Source organism: Ambystoma mexicanum, chromosome 3q (assembly GCF_040938575.1).
Source record: "Ambystoma mexicanum isolate Mex_15411 chromosome 3q, UKY_AmexF1_1, whole genome shotgun sequence".
Taxonomy (NCBI): domain Eukaryota; kingdom Metazoa; phylum Chordata; class Amphibia; order Caudata; family Ambystomatidae; genus Ambystoma; species Ambystoma mexicanum.
Window position 1 is genome coordinate 1,078,460,744 of NC_090926.1, and position 22,524 is coordinate 1,078,483,267.

Below are 22,524 nucleotides of genomic sequence, written 5' to 3' on the forward strand. Positions count from 1 at the left end.
TGGGTACATCATTAGCTGCCAAGATAGATCTACACAGGAGGGGTTGCCCTCAGAGGTCGAAGTGGTCGGGAGCGGTGCTCCCATACTTTTTATTTTTAAGTTTCACTGTTCCTATACTTTTATTTTAAAAAGAAACCGTTCTGAAATGGTTTAGTTTTAAAATAAAAGTGTAGGAAGAAGTTGAAGCTTGCACTTCCGTGCACTGCACATTCCCATAAATAGTAGGTGTGTTTCTTTGGGGGGTTTGGATTGTGTTCGGGAGGGGGCACAGGAATGGTGTTTTTTGGGGAGCGGGGCAGACCAGCAGAGACCATAGCTCCACTACTTCTTTTCATACACTTCGACCACTGGTTGCCCTTATAGTCAAAGAAACACAAATTAAATCTGCCACATAACATTTTGATGCTCTCTGAAAAAATCTAATTCTCTCCCAACAACACTAGGACAATGCACCTAATCTACCGTCCCCCCCAGCCCTCTATTGGACTTCCAAGCCAATCTTCTACACCTCATAAGTAATGACCTAAAACCTAACACTAGAGCCATCCTCTTAGGAGATTTCAATCTCAGCTTCAATGATACAAAAGACAAACATAGCAAAGCCTTCGCCAAATCCCTCCTGGATCTAGAATCAATTCAAAAAGTGGACTCTCCCACTCACACCAAAGGACGCATACTAGATTGGTTAGCAGACCACAACTGCGGTGTCGATATCATTTCCAACAACCCATGCCCATGGACAGACCACCATGTCATCCACTTCAACATCCCAACAAGAGCTGCATCCTTACAAAACCTTCCCATGTCAGCTTCCATAGCTAGGTCAAAAACACTGCTCACCAAAGAATCCTTCCTCTCCTAGAAGCATCTGCACTAGCACTCTCGAACAATCCTACAGAATTGGTCGATCTCTACAATACCACTATAAAAGAAGCAGTTGACACCATTGCCTCACTAGAGGAAAAAAAAGTGAAAAAGGATCTTTCACGTTAACTCTTGGTACAATCAGTTACTCGACCTAAAAATACAAAAGACACTGAACAAATGGCAATCCTGCCCTTCGGCCTACTCGTGACTCCTACATATCAATTGCTAAGCAATACAAAAATTCCACCGCCACAGCAAAAGCCTCTGCCTACAACACTAGAATTGACAATGCTAAATCCCAATCCAGAGAACTATTTGCCATCTTCAATGAGCTGGTCGTTCCCCCGCTCCCCTTGTTCAAACATCAAACCATTAAGGATGAGAAATGGTGCAATGACATACAACATGCTATGTTGGACAAAATCAACCTACTCCCAAAAAAATAAAGCAATAAAAAAATCACAGCCAATTTTAACAACTTGCCAAAAATCGCGGCCGCATAACACACACTGCCTCTAAACCTAATTCCCCCTAGCCTTCTTAATGCCAAGTCCACACCGCTGTTTACCTTTAGAAAAGTAACCATTCTTGAAGTCATACTAAAAATGAAACATAAAACCACTATGCAAAGGCGACATCTGTCCAGCAAACATAATTAAAGACTGTTCTGAAGCACTGACACCCTTCATTACAACCTTTATTAATGCATCATTCGCCTCTATAAGCCCATTACCACTGTGCCATTCCTGTTGAATTCTGGACAAGGCTGCGTATCTACAGATGCAAGCCTAGCTGGAATTATACAACATCCTGGGAAAGAGAATCGGGTTTTCGTCCTCGGCATGGCACCGAGTCAGCCCTGCTCGACTTAAAAAACCAACTTCTAGGAAATATGGACAAGGGCACATCTGCAATTCTTCTGCTTCTCGACCGGTCGGCAGCGTTCGACCTGGTGGACCACAAGGTCTTGGAAAAAAAAAACACCTCAAAGACACTGCCCACTTCTCCCTTGAGGATACCACCTGGATTACATCCTTCCTGGAGGGCAGAGCCATGAGGGTCTTCTCAGACCAGGCATCAGCCACTCCATCCCCCATTAGTTGTGGCGTACCACAAGGTTCTTGCACCTCCCCTACGCTCTATAACTTGTTCACGCTACCACTCAACGACCTAGAGGAATTCGGCACAACGTTCACCAATTATGCCGATGATACACAAATCCTTCTCCCACTATCTGGTGATTACGAGCAGGACCTAAAAACACTACAAAACACTTATGCTATCATCCAAGCTTTGATGGCAGCAAATGGCCTCTGTCTCAATGGTGACAAGACTGAGATCTTATTGGTTGACCAAGGAAATCCTCAAAAAATTAGACAGAAAATATGGCAACTTCAAAATAGAGAACACTGTAATCAAAGTCTCTACTGCTGTAAAAACCCTAGGGGTTTTTCTGGGCTCAACCCTATCTATGGATAGACAAGGGAGCTATGTCTCCTCTGAAGCAACACTCGCAACCAAAATTATCAATGCAGTAAAACGCCACCTCTCCGCTGAGAACTGCCTCAAAATTGCCAGGGCCACAATAGGTGCAAAACTGTACTATTGCAATGTCCTCCTGGGCACCTCAGCCAAAAACATGAACAGATTAAAAAATTGCAACGTGCGTGACGACACAAAGCAACACAGGTTCGATCCCCGGGTCCGCGCTTAGAAACCTCCGGCTATTAAGCGTGTTATAAATACGCAACTAAGAGACATATTCCTGTAACAGCGCCTCAATGCCCACGGGCTATGTGAGCGCTTTAAAAAAGCAAATAAAATAAATACACTCAATTCCTGCCTTCAACAGAGCCAAAGCCGGCGGGTTAAGTTTTGAAGTGCTAGCACCAAAATCCTGGAACTCATTACCACTCAAATTGAGATCAGAAACCTCCCTCATGGCCTTCAGAAAGGCACTGAAAACCACTTTATTCAAGTAATCTGCACTTGCCCCGCTGTTCCCCTGTAACCATGGAATATGAGCCATGTCTGTACCTAATCTCCTGTACCTGCATACTAAAATATTGTACCCATTTTCTTCCTATATCCAAGTGAGTATTCTGGAACAGCGCCTTGATGCCCAATGGCAGTTTGTGCGCTTTATAAATGCAAATAAATAGACACGTGTTACAGATTGCATCTGTTCCCTCAGTACTTGAAGCAGGAGCTGTTTAAGTACTGCCTGTACCACTTGCGAGTTTGACCTTACCTGCGTGTCCACACAACAGTGTGTGAACTGAGCTCCACTGCAGATATCCTCCAGTGGTACATTGGCTATAAAAGCCAGAGTACTCCCCCACCCACCCAGCCCCCCCCTTGCAGCCTCCCCCTATAGCCGTTACATGTGGAGTGTGTCTTGGGTTTAAAAAGTATTCTCTTTTCTACTAGTAAACATTCAAGTTGTATACACTTGACAATCCATCTGATTTATGCTCTTTTATGCATAAATTTACTGCAGCGCTTCGAGGCCATACCAATGGCAGTAGGCACTGCACAAATATAGGACATAAACCCCCACTCCCCTACCGTACACGCCTTGTGTCGCAGTTAAGTCAGTTTGAAGAAATCGCTCGATAGACTGCCTCAATGTCGATTTACGCAATCCGCGTGCAATGGCGTTGCCGTTTCTCTGCGCAACAAAGCTTACTGCCAACTGATGGTGGGGAAAAGGATGCGCGAGGGATTATGGGTACCTGTACACGTAGGGTAGGGATGTTGACACAGGAACGGCCCTGTCAAAACAGATGGTACACTTCAAGCCAATCACTAGATGGCGTACTATGCAAATCATGTGAATCGAAGCAGTCTCACAAACTCCAGACGTGTAACCACAGCACCTTATCTTTCCCACAAGGAGATGCAATATTCTCACAGGAACACTCTTCAGAGCCCGTCAGGTCCCCGAGTAACAGAAGGTGCCAGTTTAGGTATCATTCATAATTTTGTAGTTTGTGTGGAAAAGATATTTCCTTAATCTGAGCAACTATTGTCCCAACACTTGATGGAACACTTCCTGGTCAGCAGTGATTGGTGTGGGACTACTGTGACGCAGTTTGGAACCTCAGGAGAGGTTCTAAACTGCCCTTCATTCAAGATTAGTTCAAGGATGGTCACAGCGCTAAAGAGCTCTGGAAATCGCTGAAGAAATCTAAAGAAGAATCAGCAAAATACCTGTAACCAATCATCAGAAAGAGTTTAAGATGTGAAAGTTCAGATAAGTGACTGAAGTATCTCAAAAGCAAAGTTAAAGAAAGTTTATTCATGTCGTCTTAACATTTAAAGCAAGCTCAGTCTAAGAATATATTAGTTACAAGCTCAGAAGAAAAGTCAGACTGTTTACCTGCAACTAATGTAATTGAGTTTTTGGGATAGAAAATACATAGTGTAAATATTAATGAACGTTGTTCTTTGTTCATGTGCCCGCTTGAGACGGAGTGTGTGCGTTTTGTGCGCGACTCTAGAAGGCTATGCGCCCTGCCGTGATTGTTAAACAGTAATTAACGCATCACGTATTGACAGCGTTCGAGGAAAGGACCTCGCAGCCTGAGACGGCATGTCGAGGAAGACCGCTGCGGCCACGTATGACAGTTCTCGTCGGACCGCTGAGGAGATTTGTTTCGGCGGTGTCGAAGAGCAGCTGTTTTAAGAAGGCAGCAGTCACTTCATTCAACATGATCCACTGGCGGTGTGCGAATACAGGTTGAGTGAGCACGCGCAAGTTCTTTTATTGTGAAAATTAAATCAGTAACGTTCTATAGAAAGAAAAGCACACTTAAATAGTTTCCGAAAAAAAAGGTAAGAAGCATCTAGTTTCAAGGAACATTTCTCACAAGGCAACAGGCAAAGGTGTATAACTAGCACATAGAGACTATTAGGATTCGCCTGAGGAGCATTAGTTGGTAAACTCAAGGCAAGACAAAAGAATTTCCACAGAGCACAGCAAAAGCCATTGAAGCATCAATTGATTGGGTTAGAAACAATACAGCAGAGTTCTGCAAGTACTTGATTGAAGCTCAAGAGTTTTCAGTTTACAGAAGTAGTTCTGCAACACAGAAGTTTCTCAGATACCAATAGAGGAGTTTAAGTCATAATGGATTCAGGAGTGGAAAGCAAGAGAAGACAAAAAGGGACAAAACCCTTTTCAAGAGTCTCTCAGTAAAGAAACAGTCAGGTACTAAAGGTCATGTGGAGGTACATATTGGAAATGATTAGTGAGTTCCAGTAAAGAAGCCAACCATTGCTGTGTCATTTGCAGGTATCCATCCATCCAGAGTTCTAAGGCGTGTTGAAGTGAAGAACTCCAGTGTTACCCGACCGTTTGTTATTTTCTCCACTTCCCCTTTTCCCCTGGTCTGGTTAACTCAACTAGTAGTATAATTTACTGTTGGGTGCACCGGTTTGGGAGATCTGGAGGGCTATAGTCTGCTCCTTCTTTCACATTGGTTATAAAAAAGGTATAAGACACTGCAGTTCCTGCTGCAAAATCTTTGAACTATTTACATTCTATTCGATGCGCAATCTGTATTTAAGCCACTGCAGAAAAGGTTTCGCTAGGTAGCTTGACGCCCTACCTACACAGACAGTCGGTGAGAGTTACTACATGAAAGTCTGTCTCTAGATGATCCAATACTGGGCTTCCACAGGGCACCTATAGCTCACCCCAAAAGAAAAACAGAATTCATATTCCTCCTCCAACGTCAAACATTCACATCACTCATGGCTATCAAACACGGCAACAGATTGCTTCTCACCACAACAGGTAATCAACATTTTTTCATAGAGAACTAATCCTTAAACAAAGGCAGTCGCAAAGAATGGCCAAACCAAGTAGTGTCACATTTGCTGTTCCAAAAGCAAGACCATTCCCACCACACCTTGATGTCTAGGCAACCGTCTAAGGCCTTCGGTCCTCAAAAACCCAGATCTTGCAACAAAAACAACTTAAGGATGCCATACCCATTTCCAAGTCATATTTAATGACCTCACACAACCCCTGATAAACCTGTATCGCTTTCCACTACACACCTAGGCTACTTTTCATACGTGTTGCATCACACCTACCCAGCCTTGAGAGCAAAGTCTACAAAAGCAAATAGAAGAGAAGCTGGGCATTGCAAGCGGTCAATGATCAGAAGCCAACCCCTTAACATACGCCAACCCCTTACCATACGCGTGCAAATTTTCATGTTCCAAGCAACTCGCCAAACAAAAGTCACTCGCCTCAATTTGTGAAAGAAGGGTAGCGGTTGATATTACTTAACGAGTGCACAGAAATGTCAATAGTGTAGTCACTGCACCAGCCATGACCAATACATAATATCCCAGTTGTAAAACAGAGCAAGTCTTTAATCACAGTTATTTCATTGAGAATTCCATAATCCATACTTGAGAAGCGTATCCATGTCTTTTTAAAATACAAGACTAAGATCTCCTTGAGATCACTTTTGTTAGGCAAATCAAAGGCCTGCTGGTGGTCCCATGTCATCTTCCACTGCTTCAATTACACAGGACATGCATTGCGAGGTATGGAGTAAATGCTCTGCACAGGATGGCCCAAAAGACAAGGTGCCAAGTTCTGTAGAGCAGGCTTAAAGACGCATCTGGGTAATAACGCTGCATATGTCCCATCAGCTGATCAGAAAAGAGTGTTCAAGCCTCTAGTAGTCAAGGTATGCATGATCACTGCAAATCTGAACTATATAGGTTATATTTTATTAGCAAGTCTGTCCATTCAGATGTGTCAAAACTGGAATCTGTCATGCACGTGACTGATCATTATTGAATGCCAGCCTTACCAGTCTTGGATTTGCTCTCTCTCAAGTGCCTTGGATTGCCACCCAACTGACTTTTGGCCATGAAACATTTTAAATTTTGGCTTCGGGTGTTTTAACATCAAAGCTGTAAGCTCAAAGCATTTGCAAAACAATAGAGGTGATGTAAGAGGAAGAGAAGGTGTGTAGAGACTAGCAAAGACTCATGAGATGGGAGGAAGAGGAAGCGAAGCGCGAGATAGAAAGTGAGGGATAGAGATGTGGATGAGAAAAAAATAGGCTGGGAATCAGGGGAGAGATGCAGATAAGGCGTGGAGGGAAGAAGGGGACGAAGGGCTGACATGGAGAGAGGGAGGGGGAATAGAAAGGTGAAGGGATGTGAAGTGAATGTGTGAGTGAAAAGGGTATAAGAAGCCAGGAGACAAAAGTGATGGGGATTGAAAAGTGAAAGTGAGACAGAAACGAGAAAGGAAGATTGACAGAGAAGAGACATTTTTGAATGGAGGCCTTGTATAGAGAGCTATACAGTCCGAAAGGAAACAAAGGAGAGGTGCGGAAGTGGCATTTGAAATGACCAAAACATAATTTATTTTAAAGGGGCTCACTTAATACAGATTGCTCTTGAAAGAGAACCATCCAGAGAGATCATTGCTGGGACGAAGCTTGGGCTTAAATCCCAGTTTCCCACTTAACTAAATGGTGTTATCTTAAGCAAATCATCGTCTACTTGCATCTTATTTTTCGCTCCATGCTAAAACTAGGCTGGCTTGAGATTGTGCAATGTATGCGGTCAACACCAGTACAACCCATTTGGAGATTATCCAGTACAGCAGATTTTGACACGAAAAATGCAGAATTGCATGTTGGAAAATGTTGAATGCAAATCATTCAAGTGTATGGGGGAATTGTTGCGGAATGGGCCTTTATGTTTTCATAATTGCAGCAAAGTATTTTTTTGTTTGCTCCTACTAAAAATATTTCACCATCTTTGTTGAGATTTGCAAATCTGAATATACAATAAAGTGCAATTGCACATTTCATGTATGTAAAAACATATTTAATCACTGCATTTAATCACATTGGGCGTTGCTTTATTTGGTTTGGTAATCCAGGAAGCCGGAGCACTAGTTTGAAGGGGGTGTGCCAGGGCAAGCAATCTTCACTGACTGCGAGAGAAGTGGATTGGAAAGTTCTGTACAAAAGATGCGCTTTAAGCGTTAATGGATTTATGGAAGCCACCGACTGGAGCATTTTCAAGGCGCTCTTCAAACAAACGGGACAAAAACAAAGCTTGCACACCTGGCAAGCCTATGTTCGGTTTCACAATTCTACTTGCAACAGGTAATGTTGCAGTGTACAGTGTGAGAATTAGTAGGTAGGGAACTGCGTTTTTTGAGCCATCTTTTTTAAGCATTGCCCGATTGACTCTGCTGCCATTTTTCTTTTCTTTGCAGGAACCTTTAAAGTGCAGTTTTAAACCGGTTACATCATTTTCACAGAGCACCTCAAGCCAGATTTATACCCTCCAAATAGGTGCAGAATATTGTTACTACATGATGTAGTTAACTCTACTGCTGGGGCTTGATCATTGGAATAGAGGAGCTACTTTCGACTAGGTAGGTCATATTTATCTCCCAAGTTGGTGAAGCAGTATTGCATTGTGTTACAATATTCAGATTTATTTCAGGAATAATTTTTTCAGTACATGTCCGGTGGATAGAAAAAAGGAATATATGTGAGGAATACAGCAAAAGGTTAGTGCTAGTTTGAACAATCCCTGAAGGACACAACGTTAAGGATGGTTACAATTAGGCCTTGACTGATCAGATTATTTCCCGATTATGGATTGAATATCCGAAACACGTAGAGCGCCAGATGAGAAGATTTCTGCTATTATAATCAGATGTAAGATCATTTAATTTTCATGAAGTCTTATATCGAATTTATGAAGTTATGCATGACTTGGTATTTAAATTAAGATTTATATTGGAAAGAAAAACATTACTTTTCAAGGAGACAAAGTGGCCAGTGTATGATTTATAATAGAGATTAATGCATTAGTTTAGTTTTCAGATTAAGCATTGAGACAACTGTTGTGGATAATACAAATTGGAGATATTTACATTGAAGGTTCTCAGTATAGAGTGCACCTTGGATGCCAATTGGGTATATGGGGTTTATATAATGTCTTCAGTGGCTAGACTCTGCCACAGCCTACCTTTCATCAGCACTGTGCAGAAGCTCTCTTGCACCTGCAATCCCGTGAGGTTGCAGAAGCAATCCCAGCAAGATTCGGTTGTGTACCATGATGACCGGGCAGAACACAAAGCCTGTGGAGAATGTAGAATGAACACTCGCCCAGTTGCCAGCTCTCCACATGTACATAAATCCTGACTTGCCCAGATTCATTCTTCACTCACCAATCTCGAGTGAATGGGACATTTGCGGCCTGCTGGACAATCAGAAATATAATAACTCAAAAGTAGAAGAAATGCTTCAGTATGTGCCAGGAGCAGAGGGAAGAACACGTGCCTCCAGAATTAACTCACCCAGATTCTCCCAATTCATAAAACACCTCTTCAGAGTAATTCCATCACTCCTAAGCAACCCCACCTACTGGCTTTACTACATGAGATTACAGTGACCTCAATCCACACTCTCGGATATGCATTATCACTAAATTGTCCCTTCCTACCCACTGGTAAAGAGCGGTTGATCTAGCTGGGTCTGCATTATATAAGAAGTTATCATAATTTAAGCACCGTGGCACCTTTCAATGAGGCACCCACAGAAGTAAAACACCACACAGATTGCTTACCATTTGGTCAGCAAGGAGAAGCACAGTTTTCAGGCTGAATTTCCGGGAGCAAAAGTTGAAGAGATCTTCGAGGCTTGGTCCAAGGAGCTCCATCACCATAACATTATAATCCCCTTCAGCACCACACCACTTTATAGTTGGGATACCAACTAAAAAGAGAAATACAGTCAAATTGGTGCAGAGCATAGTAAAGACTTCACATTAAAATAATTGCTGTGTAAACACATCATGGCAGTGATCAAAGTTGATAAGCAGGAGAGATCTAAAAGTGTGCCCTTATAATAAATAGGACTGCTCCCAGTCAGCTGGCGCTACTGCTGAACAACAAGATGATATAATGTGCATAAATCTTACATTGCATTTAGATTTGCTGCCATCACAGTTTTTGCAAATAGTATAGTAGGGGTAAACATTGAGTAAAATGAGGGCCGCTGGCCCTTTAATTATCCACATACACACAACATAACTCACCAAGCACCTGGTTTGTCTACATTCTGGAAAACTATGTTCTGTATAAATTAAGCAAAAATATCCTACTCAACATCCTAAAATCATGCATGCTAGTAGATTTGCACTATTAAGCGTATAATAAACATGGCTTTAAACATTACCTCCTCCTTGCATCATTTTGTAGATTTTGCTCTCTATGTGGAGCTGTGGGTGTTTGGTTTTTACACATTCCAGTTTGATGGCGACCTCTTCTCCAGCAGCAATGTCCGTTCCTGTAGAGAAAATTGGAATCATGTCAGCAACAAGTACACCTATTGACAAGATACAAACCTTCACATTGCAAGTTTGCAACATCAGAGCAATCTATACCCAAAACCACAAAACAAATGCAAAGCTGTGCGTACAAGGGGTTACCCTTAACACCCACGAGAACTGCCGTAGATACTGTACTTCAGTTAACTATCCAATAGCACCGTGGAGATCCCCTAAGATATGGTAGAAACTATTTCAAAAGGTTGTGGCAGCAAATTATAAATATTGCAACAGATTGGCATTTACCTCTTACACCCAATTAAAATAGTAATTGATAACTACATTTCTAAATAACCATTGCTGATGTACCGAATACATTCCTGCCCCAACCCCACCCCCTCCCTCCACAAATGAGAGCAAGCTCTTGTGGAGGGACTATTTTGATTTAAATGTGTGAAACTTTGGAACACAAGGCAAAAAAAAGCAGTGTCGCGTCGCATAGCAATTTGCCATTTATTTCTGTAGGTTTGCGAATTGAATTGGCATGTGGGTAGTAGAGCTGGTGGTTTAAATTACCCTGTTCAATCAAAACACAGTTCACCCTGCCTTCTTCTCTTGGCCTGAGGGCTCTACCCACCCCCTTTTCTCTGTTCACTGCAAATTCAAATGGGCTAATGAAGTGCGTCCTGCAGTAATCATCTCCTCAATTCTTTAAGTGCCAAAGGCCTATGTGGGGCTTCTGCTTTGCAATTATTTGAAATGTAAAGAAAGTTTTGGGTAGAAGTAATCAAGATGATACTTTTATTAAGCTAACTATATTCTGTTTGACAAATACATGTTAACCATATATTATTTTAAAGTCCTGCAATTACATTCCTAAAAATGTTACACCTAATGCATAATTACAGTATTTTTACAATAAAACACTGCATGGTCTCCATTTATGTAAACTTTAGGTTAGTGCATCTAAATCTCATAGTGTCAACTATGTTTAATTTGTAAGAGAAGGTGCAACATTTTGACGAGTGAACACTTTTGAATGTACATGATCACACAACCAAACGCTTTTGGTGGAAAACCTATAAACCTGGGTCTTTGACCTGCTGGCTGCATAATCTGTCCAACTGGTGCTAAACTCATCAGGTGATCCCAAACTCCTTGACTTTCTATCTTATCTCCCTGTTGCTTTTTACTTGACCTGCTATCCTGGCAGATGTCTCCAAACTACAATATTTCATCCAGTTTGCCCACATCTCTATCTGCTAAGTTAGCACAGGAAACGTTTGGGGAAGGCGAGTTCTGACATTGGAAAACTACTAAAGACTAGCAGTGTGGAATACTAGAGGCTTCAATTGCTTTATGAAGCATGAAAATCAGAACAAGATATTTTCCATGAGTGATAGTGTGATTTAACAAGAGACTTGGCTGTTGAATCCGATATGGCTAGATTGGGCCAGTTATTTGGAACCTAATACCTAAAATGGGTCGTCCAGTGGGAGGTTTGCTATGTGCATTTAGAAACTCAAAATGTGTCGATAAAGATCATCTCTAATAATACACCAGTAATCCTGGCTACTGCAGTGAAATACAAAGCTGCAGATAGATTGTTGACTATCCTGATTATTAAATTATACGGGAATGAAAGCGTTAGTACTGAATTTGGTAATCATATTGAGGAGTGCTTGGCCCGTGGGAGATTGAGAAGGGAGACACATGAAAATGGCTAGTGATCTTCATTTGAACAGCTTATTTAGTCTAGTGATGGAAGAAGCTCCAAGATTAGGAGTAATAGGATATGGATGGACTTGCTGGAAGAATGGGTTTTGTTGGTCACTAATGGGAAGTTGGAAGGACACAGGAAAAAGACCCACATGGGGGGCGTGGCTTGGAGCGCCATCGATGCGGCTGCTCCGCTGATGCCAGCTGTACGAAGCCCGCCGCGTTAGCCCTAAAAATGCGGCTTCCTGAGATCCTGTCGGGCCCCATTAACATCTGGGGCCGCCGGAACATATGGGGCACTGAAGGACCAAAGCTGAGAGCATAATGCTCTCCAGGGACCCGGCTACACTGTCACCTCCTCACAGCACCGAACGCCTACATAATTCCAAAATGGCGGGTGCACTCAGCCCGCGGACCCGGAGGCTGCGCTGAGGGCTCTGTAAGCGGGCCCGGCACATGATGATCAACCCCCCCCGACAGACTCCAGCTCCAGTCTACCTGATCCAGGGCCCCACGGCATCGGCCGTACACCGGCACTGAGGGGGAAGACACCCACGCACCATCCCGGAGCAGAGATCAGCCCTCTGCTCCAACGCAGACCCGGGAGACGGCCCCTCGTGGTGAGGGGAGCGACCAGCCGGGCGGGACCCGCAAGAGTGGGGGCTGTGGCGCGTCCTGCCTGAGCCCTCGCCGGCAGGTATTTTGGTCTCCTCCCGGCTCCTGGCTCCTCCTCCCGTGCTTTCCCGTGGGCTGCTCTGGGGAGAGCCGCCGACCGCAGACCCTGCAGGCCTTTGGGCCCAACTCCAGGGGCACCCCGGCCCACCATCAGCCTGGCTTCACTCCCCTGGAAACATCGCTTCCCCCCCCTCCTCACTCGCCGGGGGGGGCTGTCCCATCACAGACCCAGCCCCTCCAGCATCGGGGGAGCCCAGCACCACCCTCCCACCCTGCACCTTCTACCCAAGGAAGAAGTCAAGCGGAGGTCCCGTCTTCCCCCAGCAGACTGGGGGGCCCCACGCCAGCACCACCACAATCCTGGGTGACTCCAGGGGGGTGGGGGGCTGCGAGGACCCTGTGGTGCTTCCCGTTGGTCCAGTCCCACCCCATCAAGCTCCCCTGCCTCATTGGGAACCTGCGGCCACCCTGCACTGGACACATCCGGAGCCGCCGGGCGGGGGCCTCCGCCATTCAGGCCCCCCCCCGGGCCCTCCATGGAGCTCACAATCAGCAGCCCAGGCAGAGGGAACACTGTGGTGGGCTCCCGAGGTCCTTTTCCTCTCGGGAATCTTCTCTTCCTGGGGCGCCCCGGCCCATCTCCTCCGCTCCCAAAGCTGGCTGCTGTCTCCTGGGGGGGCACTGCTGGCGGATACCGGACCCGGCGCTCCCCGGCCCGGGGCAGCGCCCTCAAGGCTGGACACAAGGCAGATCACAAGGCAGAACACAATCTTGCCGCCCAACACTACACCCGCCCCACTCCTGGCACCATGTCCAAACAAACAAAAGTGACCAAAAATGCGGACATAGCCACCATGTTGATGGCCTCAAACAAGGGGAGGAAACCAGATTTTGCCCGGACCCAGCCAGCAGGACCACCAAAAGGAGGGCGACCCCCCCCCCTCCCCCAGCCAGCAGAGGCGACCTACTAGCGTTTATGGCGGACATTAAGGCCGAATTCAGAGCCTGCATGACAGATCTCTCCACCAACCTGGAGCAAACCAACAACAGAGTCACTGAGATGGAGCAGAGACTGGGAGAGGTCGAGCACGACACGCAGGACCACACAACAACTCTGGGCGAAATCCAGCAATACGTCAGAGCCCTTCAGGATAGGTGCGAAATTCTGGAGTTCAAACAGGAGGACTTGGAGAACAGGGTCCGCCACAATAACCTTCGGATCCGAGGCGTTCCCACCTCAGTCTCAGACAAACAACTGGCTGAATACGAGGGAGATTTCTTCCAGGCCCTCCTCCCGGACCTGGACAAGTCCCTACTATTGAAGGATCGCACCCACAGACTGCGCCCACGCCGGGGGGTGGAATCAGACCCCCCTCCCCTTCCCCAGACGTCATCACCAGGGTCCACTTCTACTCCACAAAAGAGGCCATATACGCCATCAGTCGCTCAAACTGCGCCCACGCCGGGGGGTGGAATCAGACCCCCCTCCCCTTCCCCAGACGTCATCACCAGGGTCCACTTCTACTCCACAAAAGAGGCCATATACGCCATCAGTCGCTCAAACTGCGCCCACGCCGGGGGGTGGAATCAGACCCCCCTCCCCTTCCCCAGACGTCATCACCAGGGTCCACTTCTACTCCACAAAAGAGGCCATATACGCCATCAGTCGCTCAAATGTCGAGCTCACCTTTCTGGGCTCGAGCCTCTAGATCTACCAAGACTTCTCGCTCTTAACCCTTCAGAAGCCGAAAGCACCGCGACCCTTAGCCCTTTTCCTTCAAGAACGACAGATCCGGTACAGATGGCTCTTCCCAACAGCCCTGCAATTCACATACAAGGGCACTCTGGGGAGAATTGCCCACCTGAAGGATGCCAGCAAAATTATGCACCCTTCCTCCCCCACGGGGGCCGCACCAACGACCTCAGAAGCGACAGAAAACCAGGAGTCCGCCCCCACCCCACAGCCCAGACGGTCCGCCTGGTCAAGAGCCTCCCGAAACAGGAAGAGGTGAAGGGCACACGGGTCTGACAATGGGAATCAATCCCGCACCATCAGGCTGTGGGTCCTGCCCCCCCCCCCCTTACAACAACTCGCCTATTCCGACGCTGCCGAAAGATGTCACCGCTCAATACGGCGGGCTTCACTCACGGCCCATGCCCATTGCAAGGTACGTTCCACCTTTATGTCCTTGGAAATCCAAGTTACCTTAATTACTCAACTGGCCCCGTTGGCCAGGGGTTTGGCCGCACTCTCAATGTCGACCACCCCGCCAGTTAAAAAGTTAGCCCCCAGTTGGGGGCTCCCGTTAAAACCCCAAGAGCGGGACAACTCAATCTTATCCTACACCAATGATGGCGTCTGACCATCTTCCCTCCGGCCCCCTCCCAGCGGAGCTCACCATAGCTGGATCCGCATCCCGAGAAGTTCAGACACAACAGTGCCTCTCCCTAAACGTTAACGGGCTGAACTCCCCCGCTAATCGCAAATCGATCTTACAGAAACTCCAGGACGAGGAAGGCGGGGTGGCAATGCTTCAAGAAACTCACCTCCTCCCGGCTGACTTCGGGCACCTTCGCTCACGCCTATACCCACTCCAATTCCTCGCCTCAGAGGGATCCAAGAAGGGGGGCACAGCAATCCTTTTTAAAAAAGGCCTCAACCCCCAGATCTTGGACTCTATATTGTGCCCAGAGGGACGCTTCGTGGCAGTCAAATGCCTTGTGATGGGGGCTCTGTATACCTTTGTTTCAGTTTATGCACCCAATTCGGGACAAGCAAGCTTCTAAGATTCCCTGGGTTCCACCCTCTCGGTGTCAGGGACTCAGGTAGGCAGAGACAAGGACAGGCTAGGCGTAGGGGTGTTGTGGGTGCTGTTTTGGGTACTGGAGGGGAGAGACAAACTAAGATGCAACCATACAAAAGGCTGCTTTGCCCTATGTGCAGGAGAAAGGGACTAAAGACTGCGTTTCCCAGCAGCCGGCGCCAAAGGACTACAATCCCCAGCATGCCCAGGGACGTTTTGGGCCAATCAGGAACCAGGAAGGGCGCGGCCGCCCCATCGCGCATGCGCAGAGCCCCGAGCACGGGGCTTGTGCTTGAGACTCCATGCCGACAAGACGTGTGGACCGGAGCTCCAGCAAAACTACACGCGAGGGGCCCAGCCCCACCCGAGCAGCAGCCCGGCCCCTCGCCCACACGAGATAAGTACTCCTCTTTGCTCAGGGCCCAAAGGGATCGAGGGGGAAGTGCAGGGGGGCGAATGCTTGCCACCCCAGAGCCCCTGCACAGCTACGAAAAGCTAAGTTTTTAGAACTTCGGCGCTCAATGTGCCGGCGGCATTCTTTTGGGATACATTGACCTGTGCACGGGCGTTTAGCCATTCGGGGTGTTTCCGCCTCTTGGAGACCAAAGCATATCCGTGAGGCGAAAACACAGCACCGGAGACACCTGCCACAGTTTTAGGGCACAAATCGATCACGAGGGTCTGCAGGAAGACTGCTTGTGCATTCGAACATGTTTGCAGGGATCTGCAAGGAGATCGCTTGCGTAGCATAGTGCAATAGCACTATACAGGCCTTGAGAGAGGCATTAGAGAGTGTGTCTGTGTGAGTGAGTCTGCATGAGGTGAATGCAGAGAGTAATAGAGGGCATGTTCTAATGCTTGTTAATTTCTTTTAGCTTGGACCTTGAAAACAACCCTTCAGACGTGCCAAGGACGTGACTGCTCTTCATGGACAGGACACAGAAGACCAGAGCTAAGTTGCATGCTAGTTCTTGTACTGTTCCGATGACTTAGGGTTAGGCCGAGTTAAACTGTTCTTATGTGCAAATTGGTGCTTATGTACAAGTAGCTAGTAAGGGCTGAGAACACCAGAACAAAGTGAGCAGCAACCAAACTTTCCCAGTAGAACTCCCCATTCCCACCCATAACCTCTACCTCACCCTCAATCCGGTTTACCTAACTCCCCCTACCTATCCAATCATCGAGACCCTAACCCTCCTTCCCTGCTCTGGTCCAGGAAACCCGTGTAAGCTCTGACTTGCGGGCTCCACGACCAAAGTGGGGGTGGTTGGTACTGCGTCGCTCCTGCGCCTTGGATTCTGGACTTCGTGACAGAAGCACAAGCCCACGTAACATTCAGGTGCCCGAGCTACGTGGCCAGCCCCCATTGAAACCATGGAAGAAATAGCCAAAGCCCTGCAGGACTTGCAAGGTGAACTGGCAGCGTCCAGACAGGACTACGCCACCCTGTCCGCACAGGTGCGCAGTTTAGCGGCTCAGACAGCGCCCTTACCTACCCAACCGCCCACTCCGGTGCAGGTACACGTAAGTCCGGAGGCAACAGTTCCGTTGGCACCTCCTGAGCGCTACGCTGGTGACCCACAAAAGTTTACCACTTTTATTACTCAGTGTCGTCTCCATTTTCTGACCAAGACTGCAGCCTTTCGGTCTGTTCAGTCCCGAACGGCGTTTGTAATTTCGTACCTCACAGGGGACGCTGCGGCATGGGCAAACCCATTAGTCCAAAAAGACCATGCCATTCTTTATGACTGGGATGAATTCCTGGCGGAATTCGAGAAAATATTTAACCGGCGAGCCGCCACCCTTTGCAAGGATCGGGAACTGTTAAGCCTCAAGCAGGGGTCTAAGGAATTAGTGACATACGTCACTCATTTCAATCGGCTGATAGCGGAAGCCGACTGGCCCCGTGATAAGCGGATGTCCCTCTTTTATCAAGGCTTGAGGGATGATATCAAAGACCTTATTGCCCAGGTAGATCCACAGCCAAGGGGCTGTTCAGAGATGATTGATCTGGCCTTACGGCTTGATCACCGAATGGCAGAAAGGCGGGGCGATAAACGAAAGGGAGATTCGCGACCCATGCCTCGGTTGGATCTGTATAGGGGATCCCGGGGGGTGGCGGCCAGATCTGAGGGGGAAGAACCGATGCAGATAGGTTCAGTTCGAGGTCCCCTCACTAAAGAGGAGAAGGAACAAAGGAGGAAGGACGGCCTCTGTATGTACTGTGGCAAGGCTGGGCACTTTGTTCGTGAATGCCCAAGCAAGCCCAAGACCCAGGGAAACGCTTCGGCTCGTCGGTAGTGGGGGTCACCCGATCGAGCCTGTTGAGTAGTAGGGCCCCAATGGCAGGCATTTCGAACTATGCTACGCATGTCACCTTGACGGGTTGTTTGGAGTTCCAAACACAAAAGAAACAGGTCACTATGTTTGTGGACTCGGGAGCGACAGGTAATTTCATTGATGTCCAGTACGTGGTTACCTTAGGTATCCCAGTACAGCAAAAGGCAGACCCAGAACCTGTACGTGCCGTTGACGGCACTCCTCTCTGCTCAGGGCCCATAACACATAACACTTGTTTGGTGACGTTACAATGCGGAGCTTGGCATAGGGAAAAAATTGCCTTTGATATCATTGCCGCCCCGCAATTTGGGCTGATTTTGGGATTACCGTGGCTAAAAAAGCATAACCCCCAAATTCATTGGACCACAGGGTCAATCAGTCTGGACTCACCGCATTGTCTTGAACATTGCCGGCAAGAAAGTACACCTTCAGTGTGTGCTCTCAACGTCTCGGTTGAGCAGGAAATGCGTCCCGAAAATATACCCCAGGAATACGCAGATTTCATGGACGTGTTTAACAAACAAGCTGCAGAATCATTACCCCCACATCGGCCCTTTGACTGCAGAATTGATCTGGAGCCTGGGGCTACTCTACCGTGTAGTCGTATATATGCCCTAACGGAGGCAGAAAACAATCACCTCCAAGAGTACATAGCTACGAATTTAAAGAATGGGTTTATTCGCCACTCTAATTCACCAGTGTCCTCCCCTTTGTTCTTCGTACCGAAGAAGTCTGGAGAACTCCGGACTTGCATAGATTACCGCAGAGTGAACCAGATAACCATTAAGAACCGTTATCCGCTTCCTCTCATCCCGGTTCTTTTGGACCAAGTTAGGGACGCGACAATCTACACCAAGTTGGACCTTCGAGGCGCTTACCATCTTGTGCGGGTGCGTGAGGGAGACAAATGGAAAACCGCCTTCCGGACCAAGTTCGGATTGTACGAATATCAGGTTATGCCATTCGGTCTCTGTAACGCCCCCGCTGCCTTCCAACACTTCCTGGATGAGGTCCTTAGAGAATATTTAGACGTATGTGCGGTAGTGTACATAGATGACATCCTAATATATTCTCAAAATCTCCAGGAACATGTTCAACATGTACGCGCCGTTTTGCAAAAGCTGCGAGAATACCACCTTTATGCAAAACTGGAGAAGTGCGAGTTCCATTGTACCACCGTGGAATTTCTAGGCTACTTCCTGACCCCAACCGGCGTACAAATGGACAAGAAAAAGGTGCAGGCAATCTTGGATTGGGCTCCCCCTACCAGTGTGAAAGAGATTCAGTCATTCCTGGGGTTTGCGAACTTCTACAGACGCTTCGTAAAGAACTTTTCAGCATTGGTCACTCCAATCACGAAGCTTCTCCGTAAAGGCTGCCCTTTTGAGTGGGACACATCGGCCGACCAGGGGTTTCGACAGCTCAAAAAGGCCTTCACCGACGCCCCGGTACTGAAACACCCGGATTTGTCTAGACCTTTTGTAGTGGAAACCGACGCCTCTAGCTACGCTCTAGGTGCTATCCTGTCCCAGCGAGATCCCCAGACAGGCCTGCTACATCCCGTGGCCTACTTCTCAAGGAAACTACTCCCAGCTGAACAGAACTATATCATTGCCGATCGGGAATTGTTGGCAATTAAGGCAGCTCTTGGTGAGTGGCGACACTACCTGATGGGGGCACGTCACACCACCACGATCATAACGGACCATCGTAACCTCCAGTTTATAAGAACCGCCAAGACGTTGAGCCCGCGCCAATTGCGATGGGCTCAATACTTTGCCGAGTTTGATTTCATCATAACGTATAGACCCGGAGCCAACAATCGAAAGGCAGACATATTGTCACGATATCCCGAGTCAGCAGAGCGAGAGGCAGGCATTACACCACAACCTATTATTCCCCCAACACGTATCGTTGGAGCTACTTCTGATTTCTTTGAGGCCGTATTAAAAGACCTCACTATGCAGGACGTCCATCAGTGGTGCAAACAAGATCCTCAGAATACTTTCGTTGAGGGACTCCCCTACCATGGGTCAGCCTTGTACTTGCCCACTAAGCAACTACGGGAAAAGGCCTTATCTTGGTGCCACGATTCGTCATTGGCAGGACACCCGGGAAAGTCAAAAACTCAGGAGTTGGTGGCTAGACATTTCTGGTGGCCCAAGTGGCGGCACGATGTTCTGCAGTATGTGTCTCAATGCGAGGTGTGTGCTCGAAATAAAGCTAGTCACCAAAAACCTGCTGGACTCCTTCGTCCTCTACCGACCCCTTCGGTGCCATGGCATACGATCACCATGGACCTTATTGTGGATCTTCCCGAAGTTCAGGAATTCACTTCTGTATTGGTAATTGTGGATACCTTTTCGAAAATGGCTCACTTCATCCCATGTAAGGGGGTCCCGACTGCTGGTGCAATTGCCGAATTCGTTCTGCAAAACATAGTCCGCCTTCATGGCCTACCCTATTGTGTGGTCACAGATAGGGGTCCACAGTTCACCTCTCGCTTCTGGCGTGAGTTTTGCAGGATTCTGGGAATGGAAGTCCGCTTGTCGTCCGGATACCATCCCGAGACAGATGGCCAGACAGAACGCGTGAATCAATGCCTAGAGCAATATTTACGGTGTTTTGCCACAAGTAGGGAGACAACCTGGGTCCAGCATACTTGGTTGGCAGAATTGGCATATAATAACGCCACACATGCATCCACCAAAAAGACTCCGTTCTACTGCCTTTATGGGCGACATCCACGGATCCTCCCAGTGGCCATTCCAGTTTCAGGATTTGAATTGCCTACGTTGGCTGGACAACGGTTGGGCATAGAGCAGGTTTGGAAGGAGGTGCAGGAGAATCTCACAAAGGCCAAGGACGCATATAAGCGCTATGCAGATAAGCGTCGTCGACCCAGCCCACTTTACTGTGTAGGAGATAGAGTGTGGTTATCCACTCGCAATCTTCGCATGGAAGGACCCAGGAAATTACAACCCCGGTATTTGGGTCCATTCCCAATAGTTAAAATTGTGAACCCTGTTGCAGCTAAATTGACCTTACCTCCCCAAATGAAGGTACATCCCACTTTCCACACTTCCCTCCTGAAACCCGCTCCACATGGGACAATAGCTAGAAAACCACCTCCCGTTGTGGTGCAAGGGGAACCAGAGTACGAGGTTCGAGCAATATTAAACTCTAAACAAGATAAAAAGGGCCAGGTGTTTTACCTCATTGACTGGGTGGGGTATGGCCCTGAGGAACGCACTTGGGAACCCTCCCAACATGTACATGCCCCCAGGTTGCTGCGTGCTTTTCACAAGAATTATCCTAGTAAACCCGGAACAACTGCCTTCTGTGGGAGGGGGAGTACTGTCAGGGACTCAGGTAGGCAGAGACAAGGACAGGCTAGGCGTAGGGGTGTTGTGGGTGCTGTTTTGGGTACTGGAGGGGAGAGACAAACTAAGATGCAACCATACAAAAGGCTGCTTTGCCCTATGTGCAGGAGAAAGGGACTAAAGACTGCGTTTCCCAGCAGCCGGCGCCAAAGGACTACAATCCCCAGCATGCCCAGGGACGTTTTGGGCCAATCAGGAACCAGGAAGGGCGCGGCCGCCCCATCGCGCATGCGCAGAGCCCCGAGCACGGGGCTTGTGCTTGAGACTCCATGCCGACAAGACGTGTGGACCGGAGCTCCAGCAAAACTACACGCGAGGGGCCCAGCCCCACCCGAGCAGCAGCCCGGCCCCTCGCCCACACGAGATAAGTACTCCTCTTTGCTCAGGGCCCAAAGGGATCGAGGGGGAAGTGCAGGCGGGCGAATGCTTGCCACCCCAGAGCCCCTGCACAGCTACGAAAAGCTAAGTTTTTAGAACTTCGGCGCTCAATGTGCCGGCGGCATTCTTTTGGGATACATTGACCTGTGCACGGGCGTTTAGCCATTCGGGGTGTTTCCGCCTCTTGGAGACCAAAGCATATCCGTGAGGCGAAAACACAGCACCGGAGACACCTGCCACAGTTTTAGGGCACAAATCGATCACGAGGGTCTGCAGGAAGACTGCTTGTGCATTCGAACATGTTTGCAGGGATCTGCAAGGAGATCGCTTGCGCAGCATAGTGCAATAGCACTATACAGGCCTTGAGAGAGGCATTAGAGAGTGTGTCTGTGTGAGTGAGTCTGCATGAGGTGAATGCAGAGAGTAATAGAGGGCATGTTCTAATGCTTGTTAATTTCTTTTAGCTTGGACCTTGAAAACAACCCTTCAGACGTGCCAAGGACGTGACTGCTCTTCATGGACAGGACACAGAAGACCAGAGCTAAGTTGCATGCTAGTTCTTGTACTGTTCCGATGACTTAGGGTTAGGCCGAGTTAAACTGTTCTTATGTGCAAATTGGTGCTTATGTACAAGTAGCTAGTAAGGGCTGAGAACACCAGAACAAAGTGAGCAGCAACCAAACTTTCCCAGTAGAACTCCCCATTCCCACCCATAACCTCTACCTCACCCTCAATCCGGTTTACCTAACTCCCCCTACCTATCCAATCATCGAGACCCTAACCCTCCTTCCCTGCTCTGGTCCAGGAAACCCGTGTAAGCTCTGACTTGCGGGCTCCACGACCAAAGTGGGGGTGGTTGGTACTGCGTCGCTCCTGCGCCTTGGATTCTGGACTTCGTGACACTCGGGCTTCACGGAAGGCCAGACGATAATTGGGGGGGGGGGGGGGGACTTTAACGGAGTACCGGACCCCACCAAAGATAAATCTCATCCACCTTCCCTGGGCGACTTCTCCCTAGCCCTCAG

General features: G+C 47.9%; 1 protein-coding gene across 5 annotated transcripts in view; it reads right to left on the bottom strand.

Annotated features, from left to right (window-relative positions):
* CSNK1D (casein kinase 1 delta) overlaps window positions 1–22,524 on the bottom strand; it is a 574,414-nt gene that overhangs the window by 478,646 nt on the left and 73,244 nt on the right. For all 5 annotated transcript variants that reach the window (XM_069655333.1, XM_069655334.1, XM_069655335.1 and 2 more), the window contains exons 2-3: window positions 10,110–10,220; window positions 9,499–9,647 (exon numbers count right to left, since the gene is read on the bottom strand). In XM_069655333.1, coding sequence (XP_069511434.1) covers window positions 9,499–9,647; window positions 10,110–10,220 — 260 coding nt within the window. The remainder of the gene's footprint in view (window positions 1–9,498; window positions 9,648–10,109; window positions 10,221–22,524) is intronic.